Genomic DNA, 15,947 nt, shown 5'->3' on the forward strand with positions numbered 1-15,947 from the left:
ATTCCCTTACAAAGCATTAGCTTTTATTGGAATTCCTTTTTGACCTGAGCTTATGTTAACCCCTAAAAAACCACAAACTTTCACTCGGTATCCAAATCTGACCTCCTTTAGCTTTCTATCCACTACCGCGTCATTGATGATGTGAAAATTCCACGTGTATATCTCTCTCCACATGTCATTGATGATGTGAAAGTTCTGTCACATTTTATGGATTAACTCAATTGAGGAATTATCTGCTTTGTTCCATCCTATATAGAGCCTCATAGTTTTGTCCTTTGACGTATATGGAGGCACTTTCGCAAGAAGTTACCCATCTTGGTAGTACTCTATCTAAGCACGTTTAGCTTCGGAATTCCAAAGCAAAGGTTGCCATTATGTTAAAAGGCGTCTCCGTGAGTTCATTCTAATTTTCACACAAACACAAACACAAACACACACATATATCTCAGGCACGCTCTCTCCTGTTCGGAGTACAATTCATTTCATTCCTGCCCCTTTGCCACGCTAGAAGCCTATCAGATTTCGCTCCTTATCTGAGTCCCTGGCCTAGTAACCACTCCTCGCTCTCGTCGAACCGTGTCGTTACGGGCCCACTAGGTTTCTCGTGGTTCATCCTCAAACCATACACATATTGGAGGGGGTCCCGCTATGATACCATATTATGAAAAATGATTTCTTAAAAAATATTTTCCTTTATTATGTAGTTTTCCCTCAAACAAAAACAAATGCACTTTAGATTGCAATTGAAATCTGAAGGCTCCCCCAACTTACATTCTATATAGCTCCAGAAACATATGTCCTCTGGTGTACATGTGGGCACCTTCCCAAAAGGGCTTCCTCCCGAGCACGCTTAACTTTGGAGTCTCAAAGTTCAACATTGCCATTATGTCAAAAGACGCCTCTATGAATTAATTTCAATTTTCACATATATATTCCAGAATCGCTCTTCCCCTATTCGATACATAGTTCCGTTCATTTATGCTCTCTTCGCCATTTTATAGACCTATCGGGAGCCGCTCCTTGTCTAGGTCATCTAGCGCATGTCCCCGCCTTCATCGGACCAGGTCATTATAGGCTCACCAACTTCCGCTTGGTTCGTCCCCGAACCACACACATACTGAAGGGGTCCTACTCTTATACCATATTGTGAAATATTGAATTAACTCACTTAAATATTGTTCGCTTTGACTTGTGCCACACAAACCTCATGGTTTTATCCTTTGGCACACAGATGGGCACCTTTCCAAAAGGCCATCCATCCTGGGAGTGCTCCCTCCTAAGCATGCTTATCGTTGGAGTTCCAAAGCTAAGCATTTCCTCTACTTTAAAAGCCGCCTTCATGAGTTAATTCTAGTTCGCGCGCGCGCGAGCGCCCACACACACACACACATTCCGAAATCGCTTTCCCCCGGTTCGATTCACGGTTCGGTTCATTCCCGCCCCATTCGCCATCCTAAAAGTCTACCAGGAGCCGCTCCTTATTCAGGCCCTCTAGCCCCAACGACCAGTCATCGTCCTCATCTAACCAAATCGTTACAGTCTACGGCAAGTCAAGACTCGCTAGGAAGAACATTGTACAGGTGATAAATCTCTTCTTTCGTCAATTACTTGTCTCATCGTAGCAATATGTACTTAGAAAGAGCAAATACCATACAAGTGAGTGGAAACGCTCCCATTAGGTATGTACTCTTAAACAAGAAAGAAGTTGTATGCGGTGGCTCCGGCAATAGCCAACGCAGAAGAAGAAGCAAGTTCTCCCTTTTCCACAAATTCTACTAAGAAAGTCTCTTTTGTCGACCACCGTAAGCAAGTACTTATTTTTTTTTCCTAGGCTAAGGCTCTTTGATTCTGGAGACTTTTTTGGAACCCTTGTTCTATCGGTTTGCCGGTTGCCACCAAGACAAAGGCTACGTCGTTTGCAACCTCGGTGTATTTTGGATGCTTCTAAGCAAATTAGAAGAGCGCGGAATTGGACCTCCCTCGGATGGAGAAGAATGCCTAGAGAGAGTGTCCTATCCTTAGGTCCCCTTCCCGAGCTGAGGCCACCCTCGCGTCCGTCACGCCTCCCTTAACAAAGACATCAGATTGCGACGTTGAATGGACAAGAGAAAACGTAGCTAATAGACAAACAGAGAAGAACAATACGAAATCAAACAGGCAGGCAGAGATCCACATGAAGATTACAAGAGTGAACCCATCAAATGATTGAAAAGGGACATTCCTAAGTGAATCAATCAACTATAAGAACGAACCACCGAGAGCCACAATCTCTGTCACATGGATGACAACTAGCCATTCATTACCAAACCAGACAGAGGCGACCCACAAGATCCAAACACAAATGGATAACAACCTTTGGAATTTTAAAATTTTCCTTCTGCAAAGAAAAGACAAGATCGTGCTCGGTTTATCCCTCCAATCAAATCTTCAAGCCACTCTTCTGGCCCTCATTCCATTGTTTTCAATCCATTTACAGCTAGTACTCCCCAGCATTCTCTTCTCTTTCATTCAGCACTTCACGATCTCAAAGTAACTTCCATTGGCACCATTTGACATACACAGTCACATGTGAACGCGATTCGATTCACATAGACACTCACGAACATCATTCCACAAGCATATATCAAATTCTTTCCCATTTCAATCAGCTACGCACAGGAAATGCAGCAAGACACAAGCATCGCAGTTCCAATTGGGTAGCCTTGGCCTAGTTTGAGCATCTCTCTCTTTCCTTCGTTACTAACGAAAAAGTCGGGGTCGCCAAGGAATGGCTAATACCAAATCGTCAACCAATCAAAACAATCGAAGCAATCAAGTTGCAATAAACAAACAATCTCTAACCCATCCAATCCAACCAACAAACGAAGCGGCACATCATCAACCCATAAAAATTGCCAGATTAGGCTCCATTTGTTTAGCCAAAAATGTGTAAGTACATAATTGCCTCTTAATTGCTGTACTTGATAAAGAAAAAGGAAAATCTGCCAATGAAGATAGAAGCCGACCCAGCCAAAACACTTATATCGTTTTAAGTGGAGAGAGTGATGGGTCTTGTCTATTCAGCAAACGGAATCTCCATAGAATCAATCAAACCCAAAAGCAATTGTGTGACTATGTTTTGTTTTTACATCTGTTTGGTATAGATTAAGAAGAGTGAGCAAAGCTCTTGAGAAACTGAAAGTAAGTAGGATTTTTTATTTGAGGGAGGGTGCGCCAATGGACGCGTGGCTAGGTTGGATTCTGGGGCTCATCCCACTTCTAGGTTGGTTGCTATGGTGGTGGAACGAGATTTGGTATGTGTTGCCAGTCGAGCGGAGATGTTACGCTGCAGGCGTGAAGTTGCCGCCAGGAGACATGGGGTTTCCCTTCTGGGGAGAAATCTTGACCTTCATCTTGTACTTCAAGATTCTTCGCCGCCCGGACGAGTTCCTAAATGCTAAAAGACGGAGGTACGATTGCCATTCGCCATGGAATTTTAGGCTGGAAACTGGCTACATGAACTTATGCAGCATTATGTTCAGAATAATAAGGAACATGAAACCAAGAGATAAGAGTAGCGGTTACCTCAAGTTTCTATTAATGGCTCTGCACATGTTTCAGGTATGGCGATGGAGTAGGAATGTGCAGGAGTCACCTCTTCGGATCGCCTTGCATCATAACATGCTTCCCTTTGGTGAACAAGTTTGTCTTCCGAGACGGCTCCTTCATCCTGGAATGGCCGAGTTTTTATCTTATGGGCGCTAGCTCTCTAGTCGGGGTTAACGAAAAGGCACATGCCAGGCTCAGGAGCTTTGTCTTGAATGCCATTAACTGACCTGATGCTCTTTGCCGAATAGCTGTGATGGTACAGCCTCATTTGGTCGCTGCCCTTGAGCTGTGGGCCGATAAAGGCAGAATCGTCGCTTACCATGAAACTAAGAAGGTGTAGCCCACCACATAGGCTCAACATCACATGACTTTCATCGTTCACATGATTAAATTTTTCCCTTCAGATCGTCCTCAAGATTTCATTTGTGGTGTCAAATTTTGTATATCTGGTTTGCTTGCAGGTGATATTTGAGAACATAGGGAAACGGTTTGCGAGCTTTGAGCTGGGGCCACAATTACATGAGATCAAGCAGTCACTTCATGACATGGTTAAAGGGATGAGAGCTCAGCCGCTCAATTTCCCTGAAACTGCATATTACCACGCTATGCAGGTTCAATAGAATTGGAATGTTTAATCATTTTTTCCAATCCTATAATTGGGCAAATGATGACAACTTGAGTTCTCATTAACTAGCGCAAAAATGATTGTAACTCTAGGAAAGCAATGTCGGGTTGAATTGTCCTAGTTTTTCAGCAAAGCCGCCCATTTCGAACCCTAAATGATCTGAAATATTTTCGCCAATCCGATACTACAGTGCTGGAAGAAGGTCAAGGAGATTTTTAGAGCCGAGATGGAAAAGAGGAAAAGCCGAAGCGAAGAAACTTTTACCGATCTTTTGGACGGGATACGACAAATCAAAGATGAGGAAGGGCAAAAGCCATCTGAACTAGAAGTGCTAGATTACATAATTGCACTTGTGATCGGTGGTTATGAGTCCACTACACTTGCATCGATGTGGGCTATTTACTATCTTGCGAAGTCTCCTGATGTTCTAAAGAAACTCCGGGTACCAACATCGTTCGACTTTGCAAAGCTTAGTTATCAGAACCCTATCCACTGTTCCATTACAACTTGTGAATCTCGACTTGAATGGCAGGAAGAGAACATGTCCATTAGCCAGAGCAAGAAGGGTGGGTTCATCAAGACTGAAGACATCTCGAACATGAAATACACTAACATGGTAAAATCCCAGGAGGATTTTTAGAGTTCGAGCAACCATTTGAGTGCAAATTTGTTAAGCTAACAACTAGTGACACACAGGTGGTGGAGGAGACAATAAGAATGGCCAATGTTGCAGCTTTTATATTCAGAACAGCCACAAAGGACATCGACTACCAAGGTTTGAAATTATCCTGGTCTTGCGGACAGATGATATTATTAGCTTATGTGTTACAACCCGCAGCTCTACCACGGGACAGATCTTTAGATTGTTATTTTATCAAGATCATTTGTAACCTTACAAGAACTGTTGTGACCTGCAACATATAAGAGTTGGTGCTGACGGCTGAGTCTGGTTCAGAGCAATTAAAGATAGAGAATTGGAGTAATGATGCCTGAAATTCGTGCGGGTCATAGGATACCGAAGGGATGGAAAGTGATTCCGTGGCACCGATACCTCCACACGAATCCGGAAAACTTTGATGACCTCGTGTGCTTCAATCCAGGTAGGTGGAATGTAAGGCTCGATAGCAATTATGTTCATGGACAAACCACTAGTTTTCCTTTTCCCCTACTGTGTTCTCTTTCGGGCAAACGTGTGTAATACTTGGTCATGTTCTTCAGGAATCTGCGAAACCAGGGGGGTACCAAGCATTTGGCGGGGGATCGAGACTCTGCCCGGGAAACATGCTTGTGAGGATTCAACTGGCGATATTTCTGCACCATTTATCAGTAGGATACAAGTAAGTAGAAAAGCTTTTTACTCCCGACTTTAGAGAAGTTCCAGTTCATTGAACGACAAAATTCACAGCAATGTTTGGCAATTGAACTTTCAGGTGGGAATTGCCCAACCCGGACGTTGAATTTTGTGTGTCTTTCCCACCCTGCACCAGCTGATAAAGTCGAAGTTAGTTTTAGCAAGCTATGAGGACTGATCCCGGCAACAACTTGACAGCTGCACTAGGCTTGAATTATTCAATCATGTTGGCCTCATCATTTCTATGCTTTTGTCTTGTTTGCTTGAATATTAGCCGTGTCCAATTTATTGCATGGAAATGAAACATATGAAAAAAGTGGATTAGAGCGAGCTTAATATCGAAATTAGTAATTTGAACAAAACCAACCACTCTAAATCCGAAGTCGTAGTCTAAAGATTTTATTAGACACTATGATCTGTACAGTAGTTAAGACTGCAATACTGCATATTCTTATTCTTCTGGCAACTGAGGTTTTGAGTCTGAGCACAGTAACCGAAACTTCTTCAATCGGACCAAATCAATTGCAACTAAAGTAACAGCCAAACTGGATTTCACAAGGACAATAATACACCGAGCATTTTGGATTGACCCCCAACACCATTCGTAGGAACAAGTCTGTTCAATGAAACTTGAGAACACCAAATTCCTGTAAAGGTTGCCAATTCCAATTACTGCCTTGAAAAGGAAAAACGAAAACTTTACTAGTCATTAGAATCCAAAGATGCAGCATGCTTGCGAAACACTTCAATTATATCTGATCATGGTCAATTTATGCAGAGTGCACTGATGGGAGTGTGGCTAGATTGGATTCTGGGGCTTGTTTCCCTTCCTGGTCGGTGGTTATGGTGGAGGACTCAAATTCGATACCGCAGGGACACATGGGATAGCCTGTCCCTGGGATAGCCTTTCTGCAATGAAACGTTCACTTTTTCTTAGGTACTTCAAGATTCTCGGCCGCCCTGACGAGTCTATAAACTCGAAAAGACAGAAGCAATGATCTTTATTCATGTGAAGGAGTGTTCGGTCAGGGTGGTGGTTTTTCTCATCGAGTTTCTTCTCGGACCGTCTAATCTAATCTCGCTTCAATCCGCATTCGGAACATGTTCCGGGGAGTCTCTTAGCCCTTAGGCTTTTTCGGGATGATCTGTATGTTTCAGGGAGTATTTGATCAGAGTGGTTTGTTCGGCTTTTTCACTGGTTGGCTTTGTCCTCAGATTTGATCAGTGTGAAGTGTTTTGAATTGGTAAAGGTTTGCATTTGCTTGCAGTGGACCTTTGAGAACATTGGAAAACTGTTTCTGAGCTTCAAGCCCGGGTCACGACTGCATAAGATGGATCGACGATCGGTAATTCAACTATATATCACCGTGCTCTGCAGGTTTGATCCAAGTGCAAAAGCTTTCAATTCTTCCTTTTAATTGGTGTTGTGCTAAAGCCTTCAATTCTTCCAAATCTAGGCCAAGCAAGGCCTGCTACGCCCAGATCAGGCGACGGTATCCCGATCCTCGCCTGTTGCCGACCACAGGCCCTTAGCACAAAAAAAAAAAAAAAGGAGTATAGAACATAAAAGAAAAGGAAAAAAAAAGTCATTCGAAAAGTCCACGTCAGAAATTTTCAGTCAAAATTGGTCATTGGTATCAAAGTAATGGGTTCAGGACTAAATTGATCGAATTAAAAATGTATGACTGAATTGATACAAAAGAAATAGATTTGGGACTATCCATTCCTTCCGCAATCTCTCCTCTCTTTCTCTCTCCCCCACCTCCATCCTAGGGTTTTCGTCGCCACTACTGCAAATCTAATGGAGACTCTCTCTCTCTCTTCTCCTGCCCCATCGTTTCTAGTAAGATATTTTTCTTTGCTTAAATTGTCTCTCCTTTTCTTTCTTACTATGTTTCGGGAGTTTATGAGTGTGCATAATTTTATGTAGATGATCTTGGGCGAATGTGGAGATCATTTCGGCCACCAATCGACGGCCACCAATGAGGATGTTCGTGATTATCGCTCCATAAACTCTCGGATTATCTTGCTCTCCTCTCTCGATTTAGATTTAGGTCTAAATCGAGAGATTTTAATCTCCCAAACTAGATCTAGATAAAAATATAGCAATCCTTTACAGGTACTTGATCCGTACTCTTTTAACATACTGACGTTCGTGTTACTTCTCGGTGATGGTGATGGTGATGGTGATGGGAACGTCAAACCTATACGTTTACCGCAAGCCGTTGCATTTAGTGTGGGAGTTATCGGTGTGTGTTCATCACTGAATATGGCAATTGGCCTCCGCATTGGTGGCATTTCTTTATTTTAGATTAATCCAAACAAAGTTCGCTTTATTTCGACCAAAAAAACAAAAAACAAAGAAAGTTCGCTTTCTGTAAATGAAAAAGATAAGCAAAAAAGAAGATGGTCCTATTTTATTTGTCCAGATTTAAATATCCAGAAAATGGGTCAAATCAGAATCCGGAAAAAATCTCGAGGGTTTGAATAAAATGGCAATTCTGCCGGAATTTACCGAGTCGGGCCCAAAAAATTTCCATACGACGTCCCGAAGGTTTGTCTTCTTCCTCTTGGTCCCCCCATACAGACTTTCCTGCTAATTCAAAGCGAAAACAATATTCCTCTTGCCCGCTGGAAATGGCCGAAACCATCAGCAGCAGCTCCAAAATGAATAAACTCCAAGGCAAAGTGGTCATCGTCACCGGCGGCGCCAGCGGCATAGGAGAGGCGGCCGCTCGGCTCTTCGCCGCCCACGGCGCTCGCATGGTCGTCATCGCCGACGTCCAAGAAACGGGCCGAGAAGTCGCTGCTTCCATCGGCACGAGCAGCTGCACCTATGTACGCTGCGACGTTACGGACGAGCTCCAGGTGGAGTCCCTGGTCCGATCGACCGTCAACCTCTGGGGCCGCCTCGACGTCATGTTCAGCAACGTCGGCGTCGTGAGCGGGTGCGACCAGACCGTGCTCGACCTCGACCTGGGCCGGCTCGACCGGGTCATGGCGGTCAACGTGCGCGGGATGGCCGCCTGCGTGAAGCACGCGGCGCGCGCGATGGTGGAGGGGCGCGTGAGGGGAAGCATCGTGTGCACGTCGAGCGTGATGGGGCGCACGGGCGGGGCCCGCAACACGGACTACCACATGTCGAAGCACGCGCTGGCCGGGCTGGTGAGGTCGGCGAGCGTGCAGCTAGGGGCCCACGGGATCCGCGTGAACTCGGTGTCGCCGTACGCGGTGGCGACGCCCGGGCTGTGCGGCATGCTGGGGATGGAGGCAGAGGAGGCGGAGAGGGCGTACGGGCAGTACGTGTGCCTCAAAGGAGGGGAGCCAATGAAAGCGCGGCACGTGGCGGAGGCGGCGCTGTTCCTGACAAGCGATGAGGCGGCGTTCGTGACGGGGCACGATCTGGTGGTGGACGGTGGATTCCTACACCAGCCCTTCCGGTCGAGTCAGACAAATATCCAGCTCTCGGTTCCGGCCAGTAGCTCTTTTTCCGATCAATCACATTAGAACATGGTAGAGCAAAAGGTATGCATTATAAGCGTCCGGACAGTAAGACGATCACGAAATGTTTGATGGTGTAATGCAAGAATGATTTTGGAAATGATGGGAAACAGCTGTCGTTTTACCTTCAATAATTATATCGGAATGGGTAATTATCGATTTTTAGGGATGTAATGCAAGGTAATTATCTAATGGATCATGTGTAATTATTTATGTAAATAAACTACAACAACCTTTTCTCTAAGGGTTGGTTCTAATATAGACACCTATGACAGTGCATCGCTAGCCCTCTCTTCATACACGAAAAGTACATGTCCGCCACCTCAGCAAGACCTAACTTTCCATTTAATTGTTTGGTTGAAACGTCTATTTACGTTCCGCCATTTAAGTTTGTCAACTAAAAGTTAATTGGCATTAAAAAGTTTCTATTTTTCGACTTTTCCTTCCTGCATCAGTCATCTTCAAAGTTCAAATGAAGGGTTGTTGGAAGAAAGTGGTGATTGAAGACTCGCATTCTTTCTCCATATGTAGTTTGCATTAGGGATGTGCAAAGGAACCGGAAATTATCCGGATCGCACAAAACAAGCCCGAAACCGGTGTTTCCTAAGGGAATCGATGGGTGTAGTCTGGTTCCCAATTCCAAGTGTGGAACCGCCCACTCGAGACCGACCGATAATTTGAAACTCGATCATCTTGTCTCAAACTCTCCCTTTAGTCTCTCTGTCTTCATCTCTCGACTCGCGGCTTCAACTCTCAACTCCTATCGACTCACGGTCATGCCTCCGACCGTTCATTAACCTCCCTCTCTCACTCTTGATCGTCTACATTTGCTTGGTGGAACCAATTCCATGGATCTATCCTAAACCGGACACGGTCCGATTCCCGATTTCAATATTTGGAATTAGCCCTTAGTGAGCGACTCCTGTTTTTAGGGTGGGGACCGCCCATCGGAACCATGCTCCACCGTTAGTTCGCCTCGCCCATGCCATATTAATAAGATAGCCATACATAAGAAAGAAAATTCATAATGAAGAGCCTATAAAATGTTTTTGGCTCAGCGGTCAAACACAGGCTGTTGGAAAAGATGGAAAATAATCATTATCTGAAATTATGATGAAATTATGATGAAATTATGTCCTACCATTCATATGAATTGAGTTTGATAAGTTGCCATCAATTTTAAAGAGGTTGAAGCAAATTAGTCAATTTCCTCCTAGCTTTATGCACGCTCTTATCAACCCTAAGAAAAACACAAATTCGCGGACCATCCGAAGCTATCGGACAAGAAAAATCAAAGCAAAGATTCCAAGACAAACATCGGCTGCAGAAATTTCAACAGTTCCAATCAAAAGTCAATAAAGCATCGCCTTACCTAAGAGTCTAACAACTTACAACAAATGGTCCCCCCAATTGAAATTTTCTTAAATTCAAGACAAATCCATTTAAGTAAAAAACAAACTCATGAAAATGAAATAAAAAAAAAAAAGGAAATTTTTCACGATCTAATTCTAACTTTCCGATGACAATGAGAATTCATCTTCCGGTTTTCTCTGCCAGTGATAATAAGCTGCCCATAGCCAATCCGGCGATACCAACTTCTTCCCTTCTCGCTTAGCCCACCTTGAGCTCTCTTCTTCCACGCCCAGAGCCACCACGTGCGTCACCGACGACCCGAGGCCCGCCTTGCACTTGGCTCCCAGCTCCTCCGCCGCGGCCCGGAGCCGATCCGACTCCGATCCCGACCCGACAATCTTGCTAAACGATAGGACACAACCCTTGAGGACCCTAGACCGCGCCCCGGCTAGCACCTTCCTCACGTCCCTTTTGTCCCAACCCTTGGCCCCGTGCTCGGGGTCGAAAAATTCCCTGTGCACGTCTTTCAGCACGCTAAGTATAGACGACAGCACGCCCCCGTCCTCGTCCTCGTCGATCTTCTTCTGGGCGTACATCCGCCAATCCACGCCGTCGTCGGGACTAATCTCGGAATCGAAGTACCTGTAACTCGAAACCGGTATCAAGTTCTTCCTATGATCCGGCCAGACTTCCTCGGTATCGTCCAGGATGAGGACCGCACTCTCCGGCGCCAGCACGAGGTCGAGGCTCTTGTAAGTGGAAGAGGTGCTAAATTCGCGCGAGATGACTCTCGACCCGAAGTAGGCTCCCTCCGGATCGAGCAGATGGACCACCGTGGACGCGTACTCCCGGTTGCCCATCGTGTACACGTACATCTCGAACATGTCGCCGGCTTGCCGCAGGAACTCGCGCACGAACGGCCGCAATTTGGTCACCAGGGGCAGCTCTTGTAGCACAAAAAGCGTACCGTTCGATGCAGTGTATCCCGCATCCAACGAGCATTGATCTTCCGGTGCGAAATGCGACACTAGGATCGAATCCACCAGCGTGTTGTCCAAATCAAGAACCAAGCAGAGCTTCTTGGTATCCGCGAGATTCCTCGACTCGCGATACCCCGCGACCTCGGCCTCCGAGAGCCGCAGCCCTTCCACCAAGTACCCGAAATCCCGGCCGCGGAGGCGATTTCCGAGGACCTTGCCGCAATCGGGGCACGGCCCCTCGAGGACGGTGGCGTGACCGCACGGCGCGGCGACCTCCGTGGCCGCGGACGACCCGGGCTTCGAGCCCTGCCCCGGGCCCGACGGTGCGGGCTCCTTGTCGAGCTTGCGACAGTGGGAGTTGATCGATTGCAACTTCTGCTTGAGATACGTCGAAACGGAGTGAGCGACGCATGACGAGCGAGGGCGGTCGCCGGAATGACCCGTCTTCATCAATGGCCAACTGAAAAGCTATTTTCCTCGTCGATTTGCGATTCTTGGAGCTAATCCAAAATCTCGAAACTTTGCGCTGATGAAAAAACAAGAAAGAGCGAAGGACGACGTTCACGGGGGGGCATCGCTGTCAGTACCAATCAACATGAGGATAGCAATTTGGTCTCGGACGCCATCCAGAAGCGAAGAAACTTCTTTCGTCCATGTTGGGACCCATCGACTCTGAAAAGTCTCCGTCGACAATTCTTACTTTTTTTCGGGGACCGGACAAAGGACATCAATTGTTCCTTAAATTTTAATCCGACGTGTAATATAATTTCTGAATTTCTAATTTATTTGATATGTCATTCTTGAAATTTAAATTTATTCGATGTAATTTCTAAAATTTTGATTTATTTTCAATCTAGTCTTTGAATTATATGAAAATTCTTAATGTTTCTCTCTGAACTTGAATTAACGAAGCGAGAACATAAAAAAAAATTTCATGCATTTTAAGGATTAAATTGAATATATATCAAAAGTTTAAGTATTATACCGAACGAACTTAAATGTCGAAAACAATATTTCATATTAAGTTAAAGTTCAGAGATCACATTAAATAAATTAAAAAATTATGGATCTATCTTGCACGTTTTTAATCAAAATTTATTAATCATTTTTATCATTTTCCCTTTTTAAGATGGGTCTGATTAATGAAATATGGATTGACCCAATTGCATGAAATTACGTGAAGCTTCTGCCTTCAGCTATAAACGTTTCTTTTGGGGTTGAAAATGGGCACGCCAGACGAGACGTTAGAGATAAACGACAAGAAAATAGTCAATCATACGAAAAGAAAACTAAAATTCCTACAAAAATATGAGCTTTTTCTTGGTATTCATACAAAATAATAAAAGAATGAACAAACACTTCATTGTTAGAGGTCTCAATTGCAATAAAACATAGGAAAAATTCAAAAAAGGGCCTGATGCCCTCTTATTTTCTCAAAGAAGGGCCTCAAGCAAACTTTATTTCAAATAAGGACTCGAAGTGTTCTTATTTTCTCAAAAAAAGGCCCAAAGTGAATATTATTTCAAATAAAGGTCTGAAGTGATCATAAAATCTAAAAAAATGTTTGATTTCAAGAGCATTTTCGTCTTTTTACTTATTTAATTTTTTTCTTTTTTCAATTTGTTTTACACTTTTTTTTCCCTTCACTCACTCTCTATCTTTCCTGATGTGACCACACCCTCCCCCACTCTCTCTTTTCTTTCTTCTCCTTCTTTTTCCTTCCGTTGCTCATGACCACCCCCTCCATCTTCAGACGCCAGCTAGCCGTCCACCTTAGTCCACCTGCAGCTGCGCTACTCGACCGTAGGTCCGAGCCTCTCGCCTCCGCTGCCACCGTTCCGAGCCCCTACACCCGACGCCGAGAGACCCATGAACCCACGAGCTTGGTGAGGTCCAATCTCTATCTCCTTCTCTGCTCACCGCCACCAACCACCCGCTCGACCACCGACTCCACCTCATGCCACTAGCCATCTATTCGATCGCCGGCCCACTCTCCCATCGCCACTAGATCCGAGCCCGAGAAACTCATATCCGCACCCGACCCCGTGCCTTGAGTCGTCGCCACTAGAGGACCCCGCGGCTGCCCTCTACAAGACTCGACATCACCCTTAGCCTTCTTAGTTGCGACCCATTGTTGCCCCGAGGTCGTGTCGTTGCTCAAACGACCCTTGCCCGGGCCCGGGCGACAACCTGCGGCCCCTGATTTGGGCGGGGGCCGGCGATCCCGCACTGATTTGGGAGAGTGCCCGACCCTCTCTCGATGACCCTTGCCTTTGGCTGGCGATCTCGCCGCCCTCGTCGACCCCCATCGGCGGTGGGCGGGTGGCTCCTCTCGCCTATGTGGCTTTTTTTTAAATTTTTTTTTAAAATTTTTAAAAATCGAAAAAGGGAAAAAAATAAAGGAAAATGAACAAAAAAAATTAAAATGCAAAATGACGAAAACACCCTTCCGGCCAAACCCTTTTTTGAAATACTATGGCTACTTCAAGCCCTTAATTGAAACATATTATGTTACTTTGGACCTTTATTTAAAACAGAGTTCATTTGGGGTCCTTATTTGAAAAAACAAGAGGACTTCAAGCTCTTTTTTGGATTTTTTCCATAAAACATGGACACGTCGGTGGAATACGGACTAATTGGGATATGTTAATTTTATGTTAAATTTGATTTATCACGTAATAAATACTTTAAAAAAATTCGTATTTGAATTCGATTACGAAATATTTTAAAGGTCTATGAACAATCTGGAGTAGAAAAAAAAATAAATCATAAAACATATATGAGTGGGTTGATTTAGAAAGATAAGTTGGAAAACTTAAAAAAAAAAAAAACATATCTTTAAGTGGCTTAAAAAGACAAAGAGGAAAGCAAAAATAAAGACATCGCCCAATATCTTTGAATCGGGAGTATGTCGCCGACAAGCCAGTTTAAAGACATTGCGCGAAGTATAGGTTGGCAATGCAAGAGTCAAAACTCCAATGATTCACCTCGGGTGTGAGACGCTACTATACAACCCCACCTAGTGATAGTCTTTCGAAGATAATGTGGAGTTTACATTTCCTACCATCACCCATACGTTGAGAGCAAATATTTTTCTTCCTTTCATCTCAGGGAATACCTCCGAATTTTGCGTCCCCGAGTTCAAACGAAACAGTTTAAGGACTTTACTCAGATTTAATGTAAAGTAATATTATGTTAGTGGAGAAAAAAAAAAGAATAAATAAATTTTTTGGTCTGGTACATTTTCCAGCAATTTTCATTTGAAACAAACAACAAAAGTTGATTCAGAGGGTCAAGATTCAAACCTAAAACACTCCCACCACTCTCATCGTTGATCTTCCCCGGCAACCACCCAGAAAGCAATGTCCGACTCCAAGAAAAGGCTCCAAGGCAAGGTGACCATCGTCACCGGCGGCGCCAGCGGCATCGGAGAGGCCACCGCCCGCCTCTTCGCCTCCCACGGGGTGCGCGCGGTCGTCATCGCCGACGTCCAGGACGCCCTCGGCGAGCAGGTCGCCGCCTCGATCGGGGCCGAAATTTGCACCTTCGCACGCTGTGATGTCACCGACGAAGACCAAGTCGACGCCCTCGTCCGGTCGACGGTCCTGGCCCACGGGAGACTCGACGTCATGTTCTGCAACGCTGGCGTTGTGAGCCCCTCCGACCAGAAGCTCCTCGACCTCGAACTCTCCCAGTTCGATCGGCTGTTGGCTATCAACGTGCGGGGCGTGGCGGCGTGCGTGAAGCACGCGGCGCGGGCGATGGTCGAGGGGCACGTGAGGGGCAGCATCTTGTGCACGGGGAGTGTCTCGGGGAGCTGCGGCGGGGTGCGGCGGACGGACTACCACGTTTCGAAGCACGCGGTGGTGGGGCTAGTGAGGTCGGCGAGCGTCCAGCTCGGGGCGCACGGGATCAGGGTGAACTGCGTGTCGCCGTACGCGGTGGCGACGCGGCTGACGAGCGGCGCGCTCGGGGGGATGAGCGCGGAGGAGGTGGAGAGGTACTATGAGCCGGCCATGGCGTTGAAAGGCGGAGGGATGCTGAAGGCCAGGGACGTGGCCGAGGCCGTGCTGTTTCTGGCGTCGGACGAGTCGGAGTTCATCACCGGGCATGATTTGGTCGTGGACGGCGGATACCTTCTCCGCCGTTAAGTTTTTAATTGGATCACTTCTTTCTTTTCGTATATTATATTTTATTTAGTTTCCCTCGATGGTGTCTTCTTCGATCATTCCCTAGTCATTGGACATGATATTATTTGGATACAATTGCCCATTAACACTTAAATCATTTCCAAACTTTCACCAACTCCTATTTGCTTTATCTTATAAGAAAAAATTTGACCTAAAAATTTTCAACTTCTCGCCGATGCGTTGTCGCTTGATTTGCGTACACGAAGATTTGGGAAGACGAAGCACAATGAAATTCCATATCAAAGTTGGATTCAAAATGTCACGGCACTTGATTATTAAACTCAAGTTTTAAGAAATTGAACTCTATCAAGACTCTATTTAGTTTTTGAAAAATAAATAATTTGAAAATCATTTTCCTG

The 15,947-nt window shown here is 45.3% G+C and overlaps 3 protein-coding genes and 1 pseudogene across 3 annotated transcripts; 3 read left to right on the forward strand and 1 right to left on the reverse strand.

Annotated features, from left to right (window-relative positions):
* The first annotated feature begins 3,216 nt into the window (after window positions 1-3,216).
* LOC125316073 lies at window positions 3,217-5,735 on the forward strand (annotated as a pseudogene).
* Window positions 5,736-8,156: 2,421 nt separating this feature from the next.
* LOC115734595 ((+)-cis,trans-nepetalactol synthase NEPS2-like) lies at window positions 8,157-9,192 on the forward strand. The gene is made up of 2 exons (XM_048283102.1): window positions 8,157-9,075; window positions 9,130-9,192. The coding sequence occupies exon 1, from the start codon at window positions 8,202-8,204 to the stop codon at window positions 9,069-9,071; it is 870 nt and encodes a 289-aa protein (XP_048139059.1). The 5' UTR covers window positions 8,157-8,201; the 3' UTR covers window positions 9,072-9,075; window positions 9,130-9,192.
* A 1,381-nt stretch (window positions 9,193-10,573) lies between these two features.
* Window positions 10,574-11,848, reverse strand: LOC115734979 (RNA polymerase II C-terminal domain phosphatase-like 4). The gene has a single exon (XM_030666018.2). It carries the CDS (start codon window positions 11,846-11,848, stop codon window positions 10,574-10,576), a length of 1,275 nt encoding a protein of 424 aa, XP_030521878.1.
* A 2,827-nt stretch (window positions 11,849-14,675) lies between these two features.
* On the forward strand, window positions 14,676-15,671 carry LOC115734779 ((+)-cis,trans-nepetalactol synthase NEPS2-like). The gene has a single exon (XM_030665701.2). It carries the CDS (start codon window positions 14,761-14,763, stop codon window positions 15,547-15,549), a length of 789 nt encoding a protein of 262 aa, XP_030521561.1. The 5' UTR covers window positions 14,676-14,760; the 3' UTR covers window positions 15,550-15,671.
* Window positions 15,672-15,947: the final 276 nt, after the last annotated feature.

Source organism: Rhodamnia argentea, chromosome 7 (assembly GCF_020921035.1).
Source record: "Rhodamnia argentea isolate NSW1041297 chromosome 7, ASM2092103v1, whole genome shotgun sequence".
NCBI lineage: Eukaryota > Viridiplantae > Streptophyta > Magnoliopsida > Myrtales > Myrtaceae > Rhodamnia > Rhodamnia argentea.

What these genes read in the sequence shown, in the direction of transcription:
- LOC115734595 (XM_048283102.1), top strand. Translation starts at nt 8,202, where the DNA reads ATGGCCGAAACCATCAGCAGCAGCTCCAAAATGAATAAACTCCAAGGC.
- LOC115734779 (XM_030665701.2), top strand. Translation starts at nt 14,761, where the DNA reads ATGTCCGACTCCAAGAAAAGGCTCCAAGGCAAGGTGACCATCGTCACC.
- LOC115734979 (XM_030666018.2), bottom strand. Translation starts at nt 11,848, where the DNA reads ATGAAGACGGGTCATTCCGGCGACCGCCCTCGCTCGTCATGCGTCGCT.